The sequence below is a fragment of the Grus americana genome, chromosome 11 (genome assembly GCF_028858705.1).
Source record: "Grus americana isolate bGruAme1 chromosome 11, bGruAme1.mat, whole genome shotgun sequence".
Classification (NCBI taxonomy): Eukaryota; Metazoa; Chordata; class Aves; order Gruiformes; family Gruidae; genus Grus; species Grus americana.
This window is the reverse complement of record NC_072862.1, coordinates 13,269,277-13,289,258: the sequence shown is the minus strand read 5'-3', so window position 1 is coordinate 13,289,258 and position 19,982 is coordinate 13,269,277. Positions and strand designations below refer to the sequence as shown.

General features: G+C 39.5%; 1 protein-coding gene across 1 annotated transcript; it reads left to right on the top strand.

Annotated features, from left to right (window-relative positions):
* The first annotated feature begins 933 nt into the window (after positions 1-933).
* On the top strand, positions 934-18,668 carry RUVBL1 (RuvB like AAA ATPase 1). Its single transcript, XM_054838630.1, has 11 exons — positions 934-1,156; positions 1,871-1,957; positions 2,591-2,723; positions 6,620-6,771; positions 8,570-8,659; positions 9,503-9,652; positions 11,001-11,064; positions 12,270-12,468; positions 14,407-14,509; positions 17,670-17,761; positions 18,073-18,668. Exons 1-11 carry the CDS (start codon positions 1,016-1,018, stop codon positions 18,230-18,232), a joined length of 1,371 nt encoding a protein of 456 aa, XP_054694605.1. The 5' UTR covers positions 934-1,015; the 3' UTR covers positions 18,233-18,668.
* Positions 18,669-19,982: the final 1,314 nt, after the last annotated feature.

Below are 19,982 nucleotides of genomic sequence, written 5' to 3'. Positions count from 1 at the left end.
CCAGCATCCACAAACAAGGAAAGGTCACAGGAACTGCACGTTCCCAGAGCCCACCTAAAATTTCACTGTGAATGATCTCCCTCTCAAGGATTTAAACACTCCATAAAAGGTGCAGCAGAATTACAGCAGAACCACAGTTAGGAGCTGCGACAGCCTAAAATCTGTAATGTCACAGACCTGAGGAAACGAGTGTAAGGTCCGCGAGGCCATGAAACTACCTGCTGACAAGGTGCAGTATTTTTACCCATTTCAGTAGGTCAGAGCTCAGGAGGATCGCATGCTGTACACACAGCATCTGTTAAAGCCTCAGATGCTTACGGAAAGGTTTTGGACATACGGAACAGGATTATTTTGCAGTTACACAGAAAGCTAGGAGTTAGCAAACAACACTGAGCAGGTGAGAGAGCACCCTTACTCTTTGACAAAGATCTAGAAAACACCCTTGGGAAGCCTCAGCTTACTTTTGTAAGCTAAGCCCAGCAGGGCTTTTCAGAAGGCACCGCTCCCGGTTCCCAGAGCCCAGGACGGGGAGAGGGCACCCGGCACCGCACCGAGCCAGGGGACGCTCCGGGCTCCCTCCGCCCTGGCGGCGGGGAGAAGCACCGGCTCCAGGCCCAGACCAGACTCAAAGAAGGCAGAAGGTGTTCACGTAGAGCCAAGACCGCTGCCGAGCAGGGAAAAGCTGCTGTTCCCCTCCAGGAAGGCCCGTTCTCACCTCCCCACAAAACCCCGCTCACACCGGGCTCGCTTCCTTCCTCCCGGCCCAACTCCTCCCCAGTACCCGCACCCGGCCGAGCCTTCTAAAAACGGCGCACACGGAAATAAGTGGACGGACCCTAAAAAAACGCACCCCTACCAATGACAGGCACGCGCTGCGTCCAGTCAGGATCGAGAGCGCCGCCGCAAGGGCCAATGGCGCGGCGGGGCGGGCGGAGGCGGCCGCGCACCGGGAGCCTTGGTAACGCGCGGGCCGCGTGTGGCGGGTGCGGGTGGTTGGGGACGGTTCTGTCCCGCGATGAAGATCGAGGAGGTGAAGAGCACCTCGAAGACGCAGCGCATCGCCGCCCACAGCCATGTCAAGGGGCTGGGGCTGGACGAGAGCGGCACCGCCAAGCCGGCGGGGGCCGGGCTGGTGGGGCAGGAGAATGCGCGGGAGGTGAGCGAGGGGGGCGGCAGGGCCAGGCCGAGGCTCCCCCGGGGCTCTGCAGCGTCCGCCCCACTTGAGGTGGAAGCTTCAGGGGCCACGACCGGGTGAGATCTGCGCTGGGTGTCTTTATAAGTCCCGTTAGGGAGTGAAAGTCTTTGCCTGGGCTCCTCCGTGCGTTCTGCTGCTGTGTGAGAAGCGATGGGGTAACCCAGGCTGTTCCTTGCGCCGCCACTTTTTTGCATTAGCTGGTGGCAAGGACGGGTGACTGCCGGGCTTTAGGCGTGGAAATTGGGGTATCAAAGGCAATGAAACCTGCCAAAACTCAGGGATATGGTGCGAGTGGGGACTGGAGCTTCCGTTTCAGTCGATGTCTTGCCCTGGGCTGCTGCTTAAGCTAATCTGTCATTCCGAAACCCAAAAGTGCATTTCCTGCTTTGTTTTTAAACCTTGATACATGCGTGCAACTCCGAGAGAGGGAAAGGAGTCTGTGCTCTTGGGTTTGAGTTTTGTTGTCTGTGATTTTTTATTTTTAATGTCTGTGTCAGATAAAATGATTGTAGGAAGCACGTTTTTCAGATCTTGCTTTTTGTATAAAATTGAAATCCTCTTTATTTTTAGTGGGCTCACAAAACCTAATATTTCTAAACACTTCTAGTAATTTTGGAACAAAAGATATTATAGCAATACTTTTGTTAACTATGTAAATACTTATTTAATTTATAGGCTTGTGGAGTTATAGTGGAACTAATCAAAAGCAAGAAAATGGCTGGCAGAGCTGTACTGTTGGCAGGACCTCCTGGAACTGGCAAGGTATTACTTTTCTTTTTTGATATGAAATAAAGTATTCCCAAATCTATTTTATTTTAATTTGTTATCATCAAAACCATTTTAGGGTAGTACTTACATAATGTTTTCATCTACTGGAATTTTTTCATCAATGTATTCACACATTTTCCTGCTTTATATTTTGATTTTTGCCATGTCATCAACATTGGCAGTATCCAGTGGGCATCATTAGCGTGAAACCACCTCTTGTAGGTTACCAAACACATAGGTAGTGTAGTTTCTGAAGAAGAGTCTTAGAAGTTAATTTTATATTAAAAGCCTAAGTAGTTTTTGCTTTGTTTATTTTTTCTGCCTGTGCTATTTAAGGTTTTTTGCATTTGTATCAGATGTCAAATTCAAATGCCCAGTATTGTTTCTTTAAGGGGTTTTACAAGTCTTAGATGAAAGTCACTTTATATGTGTCTTAACTTATTTTGGGGGAGAAGGGTTGTTATATGTCAGAAATACATATCAGGCAAAAAAGTCTTAATATTAAACTGATAGTTGATACATGGAAGGTGATATGATGAGGAAAGTTAACTTTGTGCAGAAAGATTTCTTTGTTAATTCTCATAAAAATTAATGTGTGGGGTTTTGGTTTTTTTTGTTTTTTTTAAGACTGCTTTAGCTTTAGCTATTGCTCAGGAACTGGGAAGTAAAGTTCCCTTTTGTCCTATGGTTGGAAGTGAGGTCTATTCCACTGAGATCAAGAAAACAGAAGTTCTGATGGAAAACTTCCGACGTGCAATTGGTAAGTTTCAGAGAAACAGAAGAATTAATTATTTCCATGATCTTATTTTGCTTTTTCCCAGTCATCTAAAAAGGAAAAACTTTTCAGTGGTCATGGTGCTTTTCAGATAATTCTATGTTCTCTTTTTCAGTGCTGATCTTAATTTAGTGAATCTCTTCCACGCTCAGTGGAGTCAGGTTTTCTGTTTATAAACCATAATTTAATTGTTGTATTATGGTTTATTCTACTTCCCCAGATTCTCCTCTCATCCAGGTTCATCTCCTGGTTTTGCCTGTGACTCTGAATAAAGCTGAAAGAAAGATTATTTTTAGTTTCTTACATTAGCAGAAATACTTGTAGACAGAAAAATGCCCTCTCATTTTTATTTTAGTGATTCCACCCTACTAAGCACTTAGTATTCCAGCGAGCACAAAGTAAGTTCCGTGCCAACAAAACAAATAACTTAATGTCTCCCTCAATTCTAGAGTGCTTTTACAAGCTTGATGTAAATTGGTTAAATTTGCAACACCTCAATGAGTATCTAAAAATCTCTTATATGATCACTGCTGACAGCTGATAAATGCAATTAGAAGTGGCCCTTGTTTGTATGAGGATTGACTAAAGATAGCCTAGCTGATCTTAGCGCTGAACTTATTAACAGTTATTTTCCTGATTTCTGTACCATGTTTCCCCTTGGACTTCATCTACTTATTCGGTGACAGTAAGGTGAAGGAGTCTCTCAGTTTTGCAATGAAACAAAAGTATTCCATTGACTTTTATAAGAAAGCAACTCTCAGTAGTCTCTGGTCTTCTAGTTACCGTGAATCTGGCAGGGCCTGGGGGAGGGAAGCCAGAGACGGAGTAGTCTGTAATATTTCCTTGATGTGATGAAGTTCCCTGTCAGAGATTTGGAAACCTGAACCAACAGATGAAACTTATGCTATCCATGTTGTCGTTTCTGGAGATAGCAGTATTTTAACTCCAAGGTTTAACAGCCAGCTACATTGTTAGTTCCCTGCATTCCCTGAATGTCAATAGAGAGACACTTCTAAACAAATACTGGTGTTAATGAAAGATGGAAATTCTTTTATTCCTTTCTGTTGAATTCTATGTCACATTTTCATAACACAACCTTTATTGAATATTTTTTATCAGTGTAAAAAAAATCTCTGAAATATTTTAAAGGACTAGTAACTACCGTTGCTCATAATGGAACACTTCCCATTCATATTTAAATCTCAGTTATGTTTTAGCTTCCCTGCCTGGTAAATAACTAATTTACAAAGGTGTGTTTTTAAAAAAATTATTTCGTATGCACAGTGCAATGTCAGCTGTGACTGGGTGCAGCAGAAGCTTCAGCTCACATGTCAACCAGTACCTAAAGTATTTGTTTAGGTTTTGTTTTGGTTTGCATGTGTGTATATATTCCTTATTAGCAGGTTCTGTATGCATCATCTGTTGCTTCTATTGTGCATTTTACATTCAGAGGGTTTAGCAACCTCAATTTATAAAAACGGTCAGGGATGTTAACATCACATTTTTACTTAATTTTTTTTTCTTGGAAACAACAGAATCTGACTGGTTTGGACCCATCACTGTATAAAGAAAGAGGAGTGACTCTGAGTTTACAGAATTTTTATTGTTGAGAGTCTTTTAATAACACACTTGACATAGTCTCATGGCCAAGCACTGTTTGGGCTGTAGTAGAGAGTTTATAATATGTAAGAAACATAAAAGGACAGAGTGGGAAATGAGAAAATGGAATTGTTGTATGGGTTAAAAAAACTTCAGCTGAGAGAGATTAATCCTGTGTAGAGCTTATTAGCAGCTGGCAAGGATGATGACAGTAGCTAATGTTAGAGCTCAGTTGCAGTAAAAAATAACTGCTGGAATAGCCATTTAAATAGCGTATCTGTTCCCTGTGTCTCCAAATTGTAACTGCCAGTAAATCAAACAAGCACTATTTAACTCCATATAGTGCTATTGAACCAACACATGAAATAGCCCACAACTGCCGCCTTAGACTCGTGTCTGATTTGTAAGTGGGAGATGTGTCTAAGTAAAGAACTCTTGAGAATTAAGTGTGTAGTTGATATATACAGATTCATTTGAAAACAAAGGGTAATCAGCAGCAAGTTCTAAGCGATTACCTTTGTTCAGATCATGTTCATCTGTAAATACTTTCTATAGACACATCTATACAAGCACATTAGTTTAGATTAGAGGCATGCTTTTGAAGCAGGTTGTTCTTGCTGACTTGGCTTTGGTTTGTGTTGTGGAGCAGACTCTGAGCGTGTGAATTGGATTCTTTTCAGATGAAATGAAACTGGAAGATGTGCATTAGCAGCATACAAAATAGACCCCAAACACAGTTTTTCAGAGCAGAATAGAGCTCGTGCTTAAAGTTTAAAAACAAAAGAAAAAGGAAAACCAAACCTGTGAATGTCCAGTTCTTGGCACCAGTGGTTTTACTGTACAGATTCCCATATTTCTTCACATTCCTTGCATATGTAGTGTATGTGATGCAGTCTTGTCTAGGTCAGTCTTATGACTCAAAGGTTCATTAATTTTTTGTCTCATGTTTTTGCATACCTGAAAAACATTTTTAAAAATTACTGAAATTAACTTTACATAGAACTTTTTACATAGTGCTAAATAAGAGAAAGCAAACATTTCTTACCAAGAAATTATCATGTTATCCACAATTAACCTATTTGTCACATTTCAAACCCTAGTCTTAATTTGGGTCCAGCAGAGGGAGACAGACTCACGCTTGTCAGTACTTTGTATTTCCCTATCAGCAACTCAAGATTACTGGTGAAGTGTCTGATCTATTTCAAAGCAAAATGAAAAGTTATGGAACAAGGAAAGTTTTATAAAGTCCTAATAGCCTCAGACTGGGCAGGATGACTTCCTTATATCTTGTTACAGCCCATTCATTATTTTTGGTATGGCATGTGTGTCTCATAAAATACTTTATAGAGTCTCTTCAGATGTGGGTTCTTTGAACTTTTATGTAGTTAGAACGTCTGCATAATTGTAGTGGTGGTGGTGATGATAGTGGTTTTTCTTTGGAACAGTCTAACCGTAAAACTCTTCAGCTCTATATTGTTCATCAGTGTAAAGTAACTTAGTTAATTACAATAGTTGTGACTAGAATAGAAGATAGCCAGACACTATGATGATTGCTCAACTGTCAGAAAACCAACAAAGTAAGGATGTCCTTGTCAGCTATTTCGAAATAGTTTTAAATTTGCATTATAGTAGATTCTGCTAAATTTTATCTAGCTCAACTTCTGCTATTAATTCGAAAAAATATTTTAAATTATACATTAACCCGTTCTAAATTTTATGAGGTTTTAACACGGTACCTGTTAATCAATTTATGTTATTTTTAACTCAGTTGCTAAGATTTAAAGGTTTTTTTAAGAAGTTACTTTTTTTCTCCTGTCTTTTTCCTTACTTTGCAGGGCTTTTCTGATGGTACAAAAGTTGTGTAAAACTCGCAGTTATATTAGTGTCACTGATCTTTAGTTTCAGAAGATGAAGTATTTCTCTGACTTTAGCGCAGGGGAGCAAATCAAGCAAATCCCCTCTTTAGGGGAGGGAAAAGAGAAAGGATACTGACATTTGCTTCAAGAACTAATAATGATGGACAGAAAGAAAATAATTTCTTAGAGTTTAAGAAACTGCTTTGCAGGTCAGAACTTGGGCTGAACTTTTGCTCTGATGACACATGATGAATATTCTCACTTAATATTGAAGAAGAGAACAATAATTGATCTTTCTATTTTTGAAAGTAAAAAATTACCATTAAACGTAATATATTACATTCTGTTGGCAGTAATGCAGCAGACTCCTGCATGTATACAGCCGTTGATTTGTGTACTGAAACTATTTCAAACAATTTCTTGCAGGGTTGAGGATTAAAGAGACCAAAGAGGTTTATGAAGGAGAAGTCACAGAACTAACTCCATGTGAGACTGAAAATCCTATGGGGGGGTATGGCAAAACCATCAGCCATGTAATCATAGGACTCAAAACTGCAAAGGGAACCAAACAGTTGAAGGTATGTGTGGTAGAATCTCAAAAATTTCCTTAAGTATTTCAGGTCTGCATCTTCTATTTTTAGCACTTCTTATTTCCATTTCAAGCTCTTGATCCCCATCTCTGTAGAATGGGGATGCCAGGAGGCTGTTTGCTTTTGCTAGACAACTTTATCCTGCTCCTGAGCACGTGTTTATCTGCTTGGTGTAGAATATTTAGATGTTAGTCTTGTTTCCTACTAATTGAAACTGGGGATAACCCCATTGGTCAGTTAGCAACCCCTACTGTTTTTCTGTTTGGCAGCACACACTTGTGTGTTTTCAACGAGTTAAAGGAGAGTTTAAGCAGGAAGAGATCCTGATGCAGTTTTGCAGCACTACTAGTACCACAGAAAAATGGGCTGAGTTGGGAATCTGAACTAAGATGTGTCTCAGTCCGTGGTATAAATTCATGTTCATGATACAAACATACGAGAAAGGTCTTGTTTGGTTTTGTTTTCCTGATTCTCAACTGAATTTTTGAGGATGGTTTTGGGAAATCTTGCCTGCTTCAGTATAAATTGTTCTGTCTGTCACATCCTTTCTTTCTACATGGGAAGGTATGCTCTAGTGAATATTTGATTTGAACTGGAAATTGAGCTAGTATGTTGCCAGCTTGGACCCACTTTCCCTTTGTTTTCTTGCACAAGTCTCTGTCAACGTTGTTCAATTTCCCTGTGAGTTAGAGCATGAGAGAACTGAAAGCTGTCTCTGTTGTTAAGTATCATCTTGCATTTGTTCACTCTGAAAACAAGAAAATGCAGAGCAAAAGTGAATAAACATGTACTGAGAGAAACAAAAGCACCTAATGTATTCCACATTTGCTTTCCCTCTGTTGTGGTTTAACCCCAGCGGGCAACTAAGCTCCACACAGCCACTTGTTTGCTCCCCTTTGGTGGGATGAGGGAGAGAATCAGAAGAGTAAAAGTGAGAAAACTTGTGGGTTGAGATAAAGACAGTTTAATAGGTAAAGCAAGAGCCATGCATGCAAGCAAAGCAAAACAAGGAGTTCATTCCTCGCTTCCCATCAGCAGGCAGGTGTTCAGCCGTCTCCAGGAAAGCAGGGCTCCATTGCGCATTAATGGTGACTTGGGGAGACAAACACCATCACTCTGAATGTCCCCCCTTCCTTCTTCTTCCCCCTGCTTTATATGCTGAGCATGACATCATATGGCATGGAATATCCCTTTGGTCAGTTGGGGTCAGCTGTCCCAGCTGTGCCCCCTCCCAACTCCTTGTGTAAGCACTGCTCCGCAGTAACTAAAACAGCCCTGTGTTATCAACACTGTTTTCAGCACAAATCCAAAACAGAGCCCCATACTAGCTACTACAAAGAAAACTCTATCCCAGCCAAAACCAGTACACCCTCACATAGTTCCACAGGGGATACAGATTCAAGAAATCAAGAAGCATAATCCAGTGCTATATCCAGATTTTTCACAGAAGTTTTGTTAGCAAGAGAAGTGCTGCATCCAAGGTATAAATACGTTGTGACATTACACAAAGGCATACTTTGTGATAGTAACTGGTATCATTATGTTTCTGGCACTTCAGATAGCAGAGTTTTTTGGTAATAAAGTAAGGTCTGTGCATCTTCTTTCAGACTTATTCTCTATCACTACTCTAAGTGTTACAGCTTTATAAAATCCTGGAGGTATTGTTGGGGGGAGTTGCAGTTTAATTTTGTCTGGTGGGAGTGAGTTTTAGACTGAATTTCTCTTCCTTGATTACCATAACAATATGGAACTGTTTTGACCAACTGTGATGTTTGCTTGTCTCCAGCTGGACCCAAGCATATTTGAAAGCTTGCAGAAGGAGCGAGTGGAAACTGGTGATGTTATTTATATTGAAGCAAACAGTGGAGCTGTCAAGGTAAAAGAAAAGTTCTGCAGTTTTATGCAGGTGTATGTACTCTTGCAGACCTTTCTCTGCCTGTCAGAAGGCGCTCTGATTTATTAACCTTAACTGACATGAAATGGTTACATGGAAGTTTTAAAAAGAGCCCAGTGTTTTCCTTATCTGGAGAGAAAATTCTCTCTCACACTGAAAGAACATGGTCATCTGGTTCGCAATTAAGGTCATCTGGCAAGGAAGCTATCACTGATGCTGTCTGGATGAGTTTTCTTTTCTGTGAGATCACGACATCTTTAAGGGAAGGGGGAAAAAACCAAGCAACTTTAGTCATTTTCAGGCTGACATGTGCAGTGTATTTAATCTTTCTTTTATCGCTCTGGTATTTTCTCCACAAGATATATACATGTAGAAGGGAATACTGCATTAGTTAGCATTCTTTTCATATCTGATTTAGAAAGTAGTGTACAGCGATACTTGCTGTTTAATGGATGAGCATAATATTTTGTATCATATAATAAATCACCCACCTACAAAGGAGTCTTGAAGAGTTCTTCCAATCTCTAGTTAATCTGCTGGATTTGTCCTTTACCAAGAATTGCATACTGTTAAAAGAAGGGGAGAGAGGAGTGGAATATTCTTACCACTGAAAATATCAGGTGTTTTTCAACAGAGTTTTTGAGCTTTGATCAGTAGATAGGGTATGCCTGTTGCTAAGCAGGGAGTGGGGTGTCTGAATTGTCAGCTGAAGCTTGTCAGGACTGGAATTGTGAACCACAAGCCCTTTATCAAGTTTGTGTCACTCAAGGTTTTGGCACTGAAACTAATTCTATACCTGGCTTTCTCTTCTTTGCGTTTTCTCAGAGGCAAGGCAGGTGTGATATCTATGCTACGGAATTTGACCTTGAAGCTGAAGAGTATGTTCCCTTGCCAAAGGGTGATGTGCACAAGAAAAAGGAAATTATTCAGGATGTCACCCTGCATGACTTGGATGTGGCCAATGCTCGACCTCAGGTATCTGACTCCATAGATGAAGTCTTTATGGAAAAATTATTTGACATAGATGTGATGATTACTAGAATAATCAAGGAGATGTAGAAAGTTGAGTTGCCCTAAATTGCCCTTAAAGATCCCACTATAGGAAAAGCAGCGGGTATTACACCATGAAGGCCAGTCCCCCTCTCCTCTCTGGAGGGAGGTCATGCTGCAGTCAGCTACCTCAGCGGCCCTGCCATGCAGGTGAAAGAGGCAGTTGCTAGGTTAGGATTCATGCACCTGGTCATGGAACATTTGTCAGAGTTCATTTCCTACCGCTACAGAGAAGAGCCTTATAGCCACAGTGGAGCTTCCACATGGATATTTGGGATCCGCTACCTTCACAGTTAACGCATAATCTAGACCTAGCTCTCCCCTTCCCTCCGCCACTGTGCCCTGCAGAAAAAGAGCAGTGTGGGCTGCTCCTCTTGACCAGGAAAAGAGATTACTTTCTCTCCAGAAGGAAAGTTGCCTACAGCTGTGAGGTAGCAGCAGCCAGATCTGCATCATTTTATTTATCAGAAGTTCTGAATATAAACTAATTTATTCTGCTCTGTGTTTATGGTTTTGCGGCCATGAAATGGAAGCTGCAAGCACTATATTTCTGACTGCTGTGCGTTCTGTTGATGTCCCTGCTACCTTCAGAAATGTTTCATAACCTCTTGTTAAATTTCCTTGTGACTTTCAGTAGAGCCCTCAACATATTGCTGCAAATTATTGAAAATAGGAGAAATAATCCTTGCTGTATCTTAACATAAACCCAGTATTGAGGGAATTCCATCTATGTCATAAACAAGAGCCACTAACAGTACAGTATCTTTGTTTAAAAGCTGGCACCCCTATGGTATGATACTACAAGCCTGTAACCTGCTCCATTTCAAAATAAACATCCTTTTTTGAACAAAATCATTTACATGATAAAAATAAAGGTGTTCAAAACTCTTAAAACTCGGCATAATTGTCCCTGTGTTTACAGGCTGAACACCTACCGTGAATGCAAGCAATCCAAGTCTCTCTGTTCCCTGACAATTTTAGTCCTTATGAGCTTCTCTGCGACTTTTCTTTTTTAAAGAAGATGTCTCATTTTGGTTTTTTTATGTTCTCCAAATGAATAAGACTAAAAAGAGGGTGAGGAGGTAGCTAAATAATTATGTTTCGAATACTGCTGCAGTGAAGTGACCTAACCTTTGACAGATTATCAACCACTGCTGATGTAAAATACCAAGTTAACTGCAAGAAACAACTTTAACCAATTCCTGATGTTTAAAATTCTTATGGTATGTGTTCACTACACGTCCTCACAGCTGATGTAACTTTCTTTTCCTAGGGTGGACAAGACATCCTTTCTATGATGGGGCAATTGATGAAGCCTAAGAAAACTGAAATTACTGGTATGAATCCTGCATGGTATTTTTAGACCAATATAACCTATATGTTTGCCAGTTAGAAAAGGATTAAAAATAGGGATATTCATGCACCATCTCTAAATGAATGCCTATGTAATATTTATTCATAAATATTCAGATTTCAAAAAGCAGTGATACAGCTGCTAGAATTGCAATGGCTGGTAACAGTACAACATGTTACTGGTTCACACATAGAATGATAAAATATAGTGTACTCTGCACCTGTCTTCCTGGGCAAAAAGAGGTTAGAATGATAGTGCCATCCTCCTTTCTCAGAACACTCAAGCTAGAGAGTGTGAGGTTCACCCTTTGACAAGGGGCCAAACTGAACAACACCAACACCACCAAAAAAAAAAAATCTAAAAAACGTTGCTAGCGTGGATGCTTATGTGAAACAACCATACTGAATTTCTGTGGAGTAGAAAAATAGCTTCAAAAGATTCTAACCTTGGTTTGGTTTAGACACCTCCATAGCAGCTGTCTGTTGACTTGAAGCTCTAAGTGCACTGCTGCTCTTCCTACTTACAGATCATTGGAGGGGAAAAAAAAAAATCTACAGAAAGATCTATTCTCCTTTTTGCTTTGAAAGAAATGATGATTCACTAAGTGACTATCCAACTACATATCAAAGTCTGTTTCAATACCTAACTTGAATGGTCGTCTTTTGAAGTATTTTGTCTGTTCCAGAGGTCACTTTGCTTATTCTAATGTCATATTTATTGATGTAACATCTTGCATAGCTTTGAGATCCATATGTTCACAGAAATGTATATAGCCCTATTTTTTTGTTGTTAAACACAACTTCTTTTATAGTAGCAATATTTTATTCTTTCAGTGATGTTCTTCTCAGCCATGCTTGGAAACTTTGTTAAGTTTCAGGTTTTAAACTGGGCTTTTACTGACTTCTCCCTCCCTGTGCCAAACTCCCCAAACCCACAAAAACCATAGTTTTTCACAAGCCATGTAAGGGGACAGACTACCCCAGTTAAGTGCTAGAAGTTCAGTTGAGAAGTATTTTGTAGTATCACAGTAGTGAATGCCACAGAATTTTAGCATCACAGAGATTTTTCCCTGTGGCAATAAGATACCAAACCATGAAAAAATTCAAGGAGAATTTTACTTGCTTTAAATCTTTCACACAGACCTATAGTTCACTAGCAGAACAGCTAAGGGTTTCTTTTTGTTCTCAGACAAACTTCGAGGAGAGATAAATAAGGTGGTAAATAAATACATCGATCAAGGCATCGCAGAGCTAGTCCCAGGTGTACTCTTTGTAGATGAAGTTCACATGCTGGATATTGAGTGTTTCACATACCTGCACCGAGCACTGGAATCTTCTATTTCCCCTATTGTCATCTTTGCTTCCAATCGAGGAAACTGCGTTATCAGGTACGATGTCTAAAGTTGAATTTTCCAGTTTGCATTGGTCCATAAACCTTGGAATTAGCTGTATCAGCAGTTATAATCTTTGAAGGCTTTTGTCTCTGATACTGAGATCTGTGATAATCCCTGGGTTACAAGCTGCATCAGTGCTCAAGAACTGCTTGTGAGCTTAATGATGGGACAGGCATTTAATGCCAGGCTGACTGAGTTAAAGCAGAATGGAATTCCTCCTTTCATTTCCAGTGACACATCCCTCTTTCTCTAACAGCTTCTGAATTGTCTTATTTCCCAGGTGATCTGTAACAATTACCTTTCTCATTGGATACCTCAGCACATCTGTTGCTTGCATTAAAAGCACCAAAACCTCTAATACCAGTTTCCAGCTTCTTCTGGATCACTTTGCTGTTTGCTGTCCTCGTTGCATCAGACTTAAGCTTCTTGTTGCTACTGTTAAATCATGTCACAGTTCAGCCTCTCCTACCCTTCGTTACTTCCTACTACATTGGTCTTGCCAACTAACTTGTTTTTCATCTTCACTTCAGTTTGTGCCTCTGCTTCAGTGTTTTGCCCCCACACAATGCATTCTTTGCATGTTCAGTTAAAGTGTTCTCTTCCAGATCCTTCCTCAAGTTCTACTGCTAATTTGTGGTCTAGATCTAATTATGTCTAAACAAGCTGTCATTAGCAATGATTGCTACTCTTTAAATTGTTTTAATTCGGCTGTATAACCAGCTATTCCTTTCCCTCTTAGTGGCTCATCTGGTATTAATCTTTCTTTGCTTGCATTGCTTAGAAGTTAAGGTGATAAGCCCCTCAAAACTGTTTAAGGTGGACATTGCAGCGCTCTCTTTGCAAAGGCATAAAAACGCTGTCTTGTAAAAGTAGAACGAACAGAGATCTGTCAGTGTGGATTCACTGCTGTGATTTAAGAAAGGAAGATTTCCATAGAATAGTTGTATCATCTAATATTGCTAAATTAAGTCCTTAAAAGCAAGCTCTTAACTGTATACTATCTCAAGTAGTTAGTGATGCTCTGCTGATGGCTCTTAAAAAGGGTCAGGGGAAAATTAATTATATAGTATAGTTGATTCTGTAACCTCATAACAGAAGGAATCGCTTCAGAGGAGAGAACACCATCTACTCCAGAGTACAGCAGATGATTGCAGGGCATTTTGATTCATTTCCCCAGGCAGACCACAGCCAAAGCTGCAGTGCCTGAATACTAGCACTGAACTTAGAAATGTAGTTCTCTACTGGCACTTTACTGTTTTTACTTGCAATCTCTATAGATCTCATGAAATCTGGATATCTTTCACTCCTGACTTCACAGCAAATCGTGGTGGTCTTGGGAAACCAAGAGTAGATGTGTCCGCAGGCTTTGCTGTTGGGTGTTGTATGTCAAACAAATAAAATTGTTGGGGGTCTAGATCCTGCTCTGTCCTTCACGCACAGACCTCCACTTGGGAGTTTTCTGGATTGGAAGCATGGAATGTAAACTGCTGCAGTATTCACTGGAAGCACTGGGGGAAGGATTGAACAGAGCAATGGCTTATTCAGCAAGAGGGGATATGCTCCAAATGGATGATAGCGTATATAATTTCTACTGATACTGCTAAACAACTTAGTAAGAATGACTTGTTCCTTGCTGGAAGATACTTTGGAACATTAGATAAGATGGTATTGTGAGATACAATGCAGGGAAACATGATGGAAAGCACCACCTCTGAGTATTTTTGAGTGGTGTGTTTAAGAGCTCCAGAAACAGTATTTGTTTCTTTCGGGCTGTCCAGTATGAACTTCAGACTAGAGTGTTGTGTGTCTCTGTGGGAAGACACAAGAACTGTAAACTAGTAGATGTGTAGTCACTTACAACTGATTTTAGTAAAATCGATGTACTGAACTGAGAATAGTATCTGATCTCTTTCTGTTTGGTCTCTCCTTTAGAGGCACAGAGGACGTAGTGTCTCCTCATGGAATACCACTGGACTTGCTGGATAGAGTGATGATTATCCGAACCATGCTGTATACACCCCAAGAAATGAAGCAGGTATGCACAGCATTTTAAAAGAAATTCTGAAATGTCCCTGGAGTTCTAGTCTATCGGGATGACTGCTATGTCTCTGTATATTCTGTTACTATAGAGCTGTTTGACACTTTGTGGTCACCAGTGTTTGTGCCAGAAAGCTTACCACTTCCTAAACGCATGCTGCTTCAGTAACCGTTTACAGTAAGCTGGTCAAAATTGTTCATGCAATATCTCTGTCTGATTTCCACCCACTGATGAGTTGTATCTGTAAGCATCTCTAGAGCCGAAAGTGACCTCTGACTTGCATGAAATAGCATGAATTGTTAGCTGACCGTAGCTCTTGCACAGATGTGCTTTCCCATAGAGTTTGCATGTTCCAGCAGGTAGTGCTTTTTTCAGTTGGTATGAGATGAAGTGTTGCATTTTGGGACCTTTGGTCCCAGACCTCACGCTGTTCCTCCATGTAAGAGATGAGAGGAATTGCGGAATGCAACTTCATGCACTGCGTTTCTGCCTCTATGCCCTGTACTGTAGCTTTTCACTGTAGTTGATTTTCACTCTCCTAGTCAAGTTTGGAAATGTAAGCACAGTAAGTATTGCAGAGATATGCTTCTGAATGCCTGAAACTTTTCCTGTGGGGCCGTCACAATGTATTGTGTATCGATTATAATGCTTGGGTGCCATTATGATGCATCGTGTCAAAGATCCCCCTCATTAGCGTCTCAATGCTGTGAGGTGACACAATGCAGAAGACATTACGGTTTATCATGTCAATTCTTTGTATTATTTAAGAGATAGTGTCAATGGAGGAGAGCGTTGTCATGAGATAATAGTCTCCTGCTGCTGGATAAGTGCCAAGGTGAAGCCAAGGCATTTATCGAATATAAACATAGAGGCAAAGCTTCGTTTCACTTGGTTTGAGGAGCTTTTCACATACAGCTGTTGTGAGGCGTTCTCAGGGTGATTTTTTTGTACCTAAAAAGACACTTTAAAACATTATGGTATAGATTGCAGGAGAAGCAGCCCAGTGATTTAATAATACGATTATGTTTTGTCTGTATACAAAACAAATTTTAAAGCGTGACTTTTACTCAGTCTGGAGATGTTAAAGACTGTTGTCTGGACTTCCCTATACTGTCTGTGAATTTTGTGTAGTTAGGGGAGTAGGAGTATGTACTCTGAGTTACTTTTTGTTAAGGTTATGATATGTAATACCTGCCTAGTATGCTGTATTATCATGTGGATAATACGCTGTTAAAGAGCTAGTTTCTGAATTGCTGATTTTCAGAAGAGCTGGGTAAGTGCTGCGATTCCCACTCTCCCCAGGGATGAAGGAGAAGAAGTGTTTACAGTAGCATTTCCTAAAGCTAAGAATGGAGTCCAGACATTATGTCCCATAAATCATGTTCCCATAGTCAGATAATCTCATCTTCCCTTAAATTCTTTTGAATGACGACTTCTCTTGGGAGAAGAGGAGGAGCTATTACACTTAACTTTGGTTTCTAACTAAATACAATTGGGGGGATGGTGGTAAAAATAAGACATCCATAAATTTCTTTCTCTGTTTTTGCTCCCGTTTTCCTTTCATACTAGGAAGAAATTTTCACTGCTAATGTTTCTGCATGAGACTCTTTCCCTTGGCCATTCACAATTGATTTGTTTATCAGCACAAGAATTGTCCATTTATCTACTGAAAGTTTGTTCATAACCAGTTCAAAATATTTCTCTTTGCATTGATAAAGTAGAAATCCCATTGTGTAGCTCTGCTCCGAGAGCAAGACCCACAGTTACCTTAGTGCAACCAGAATAGGGAGAAAATTCACTTTTATGCATATTCTAATCAGGTAGTTTTGTAATCAGACTTTTTTGCATATATGCCCACTGTTAGATATTAGAGGTTATAATTGGGACTTTTTGTTCCTAATGTATTTTGCCTGATAAACACTTCTTTTCCTATTTCATAGCAGCTTGTTTATATATGTATTTGCTGTGTTAATAGCTTGGGCCCCGATCCTTCAGTAAGGTTCTACCAAGTTGCTAGATAAAAAGGTTACTTTAACAACCCTTTTTAAAGATGTGGCATTCAAGATACTTTTTTTTCTAGCAGGGGGAGAATCAAGTAGCAGTATGTGAATGAAAGGAAGGTGATGTTTAGGTGATCTAAAAGATAGGAAAAAATCTTTAATCTGAAACTGCAATTTGCAGCAGTATTGCCAATATTCAGTATTAATATCATAGCACAACTTCCTGCAATTTCAAGCCCCTCTTTTTTACTCTGCTCCCTACCCTGACTCCCTTAGCGCATTTTTATGGCTTTAATTTAAACGAGAGCTTCTTGATATCTTGTTTACAAAGCTGCCAAAGTGAAAAATACCTGTATTATATGAGGCTTGCAGTTCCAGAGTTATCTCAGCACTACAACACAACATCATTATCCAGTCTGCCCCTTATCACTCAGCTGGTAATACGGACTACCGAGAGACTTGTGCCACTTTTGTTACAGCTTTATATGCTCAGGCTTATTGGTGATATCTTGCTCTCCAACTTTGTAAGGATCTTCAAACTGGTACAAGCCTGAGACTGTTCTTGAAAGATTAGATTCTTCTTAGTGATTTTTTTCTTCTTGCAGGAATAGGTGAATCATAGAAAGTAACTTTTTGATTTATTTTACTATCTTCTTGTCAATTGAATAAAAAGTGTGTTGTGAGCTGCTAAGGAAAGGGTGTAGCTCTCTGTAGGGCTTTTTGGAGGGCTCCACTGTATAGCGGCAATGATACGCTGCAAAATGTACTAACTGGTGTAGCTGTCCACAAGACTCCAGCTGTCACTTCCTGCATGCTTTTTCCATTTTCTTGTGTAAGTTCTCATATTCTGCTCCTTATTAGTAGATATACTTTGCTAACCATGCAGAATTGTCATGAAGGGTTAATAGTGCAGGCATGTTACTTTACCTGCCTTTTGTGATCATCAGTTTTTCAACATTATATTTACCTATTCAAAGAGTTAGAATTCTACAAGTTCTATCTAGTTTACTGGTAAATTACCCTAGGATAACTATCCACACCATCTCATTTATAGCATGTCTCATCTCTAAGCTGACACAGTTTCCAGATACTAAGCTAAGTAGTATAGCTTGCTAATTTTTTGGGCTGCTACCTCACTTACTCATTCATCCCAACAGATCATAAAACTTCGTGCTCAGACAGAAGGAATTAATATTAGTGAAGAAGCTCTAAACCATTTAGGGGAAATTGGTACCAAGACAACCTTAAGGTAAGTTGAGCACAGTTGGCTTTTCTCTAGTGTGACTGGCTGTAAAACCACTGTAGGCTAACTCACTCTTGGAAGTGAGACAAGTCTCTCCCATAATAACGCAGTCTATTAAGAACAGTGCTGACATTAAAAAAAGCGTGGTAATCCTCCTTTTTCCTCCTTTAAGGATTCTACATGCTGGAGGGTCTTGCAGACTTCTTATACTGCTGATAGAGCTGTGTGTTTCTTAACAAATCTCCCACCCCTACGTGAATTCAGTTCACTGGGATGCACTGAATAGTAATTACTCATCCATCTCTGTTTGATCACAGGTATGCCGTGCAGTTACTGACCCCAGCTAACCTGCTTGCCAAGATTAATGGGAAAGACAGCATTGAGAAAGAGCATATTGAAGAAATAAATGAACTTTTCTATGATGCCAAATCCTCAGCAAAAATCTTGGCTGATCAACAGGAGAAGTACATGAAATAAAGAGCTTATCGTGTTAGATGCTTTGAAGTGGCTTTACCCCTTACCCAGGGCTGGCTTAATTATTGAATGAGAAATGTTAATGGTTTGTCTCTTTTGGGACTGAAAAATATTTAAATGTTGGACTGCTTTGTCAGGCCAGAATTAACTATCAAGTGTTCCTATTTCATTAGCAACAATAAGATGCTCCAAGATATCTGTGTAACATCTTAGTCTCCCTTTTATGAGTATATAAGAAGTGAATAGCTCTTGACCCATTGGTTTTGTCTTTAGATTTCATTACAGAAGAGGTCTAACTGAAGTTGATGCTTAAGAACAGTCTATTTTCTTTATGAATGTTGTTTTAAAATAGTTTCCTTTTACAGATGAGAACTTTTTTTTTTTTGAATCAAAGTTTGTCTGAAGTGCTTTATAATAAAATATTTCAAGAACATTGGAAGCTTGCGTGTATTTGCCCTGGGTGTTGACCTGCCTAAAGAAACAGTCAAAATCGGTTGGAGTTAACAAAGCGAAATATGAATAAAATGGATTGGCAACACAAAAATAGATCTACAGCAAAACAAAGAAATAGTAATGGGACCTTTTTAAAGTGTTTTCTCTTTTGTAGGTCTTGCGTTTTATTTTCTGAAGACTTCTTTGGAAAATGCAGAAATACATAGTACTAATTATCTTGGCCCTATTTAAACCCTTCTCCCAGAGTAACTTATCCTTTCTTTGTGTTTTCTTAGATTAAATAAAAATTGCTTTCCATTATGGTTAGCTATTTTTTTCCACTATGTTCTGTCCCCACTTTCTTGATCACCCAGGATCAGGAAAAAAAAAATCACAAACTAAAAACGTATGAATATTCATACATAAAAATGAAAGGTAGCAGAATGATAGTGAAAAGAATAACCCAATAATGAAGGTTTGAAATCCTGCTCTGCACAGACTTTGTATGGACTTACCCTTAGTCTCATTCATAAAGTATGCTTCCTTGTTTTGTAAAGCATGGGTACTTGATTGCTTCACAGCACTCTGAGGATAAATGATTTAAAGATTAAGATCCTTGTAACACTGAAATACAAATCTATGTAACCATGTAAATAGATGAACTAGAAAAAAATGTAGAAGCTTCATAAAGTGACTAACCTCACAGACTATTAGAACCTTTAGTGATTTAAAACACTTAATGCACACTTAAATAAGCGCAGTTCTTAGGGTAGGGTGGGAAGGGAAGAAATAATAACTTGTCACAGGAGCCCAGTTTTAAATACTCTTTTTCTTTTTAGCAGCTGCAAACTGGAGAAGATAAGTTTTCAATTAATACTTTTAGCTCATAAAAAAATTTAATCCATGTTCCTGAATAAGAAGCTTTCTGACAAGTACCAAACACACAGCTACTACACCTTCCATGAATCCTTCACAGAAAGTCATCAGTTCCTCATGCTGGGAGACTCTCAGCATCACATGAGGCAGGCACTGGCAATTGCTTTTTTTTTTCCCTTTTTTTCTTTCTTTAAAAAGATTAAAAAGCACCTCTCTTATTCACTTTGCTTTCTGAAGAGGTTTTCTTTTAAGAGTTCCTGGTAGTTAGAGAAGCTAAAATGATCACAGAGCCAGAGCATGCATGTTTATATAAAATACATTTTCATGGCTTAATTGCTATGTAGCAAATGTAACAAAGCTTCCTTGTTGAATCATAAAATTCCGACTTCTAAAACTAATGCGTAAGCTCAGTCATCATCTTTTTGGGGAAGGAATCTAGCTGCTA

Coding starts and splice junctions, on each gene's coding strand:
- RUVBL1 (XM_054838630.1), top strand. CDS start 1,016: ATGAAGATCGAGGAGGTGAAGAGCACCTCGAAGACGCAGCGCATCGCC. Junction 2,724..6,619: donor AAACTTCCGACGTGCAATTG/GTAAGTTTCAGA, acceptor AATTTCTTGCAG/GGTTGAGGATTAAAGAGACC. Junction 9,653..11,000: donor TGGCCAATGCTCGACCTCAG/GTATCTGACTCC, acceptor TTCTTTTCCTAG/GGTGGACAAGACATCCTTTC.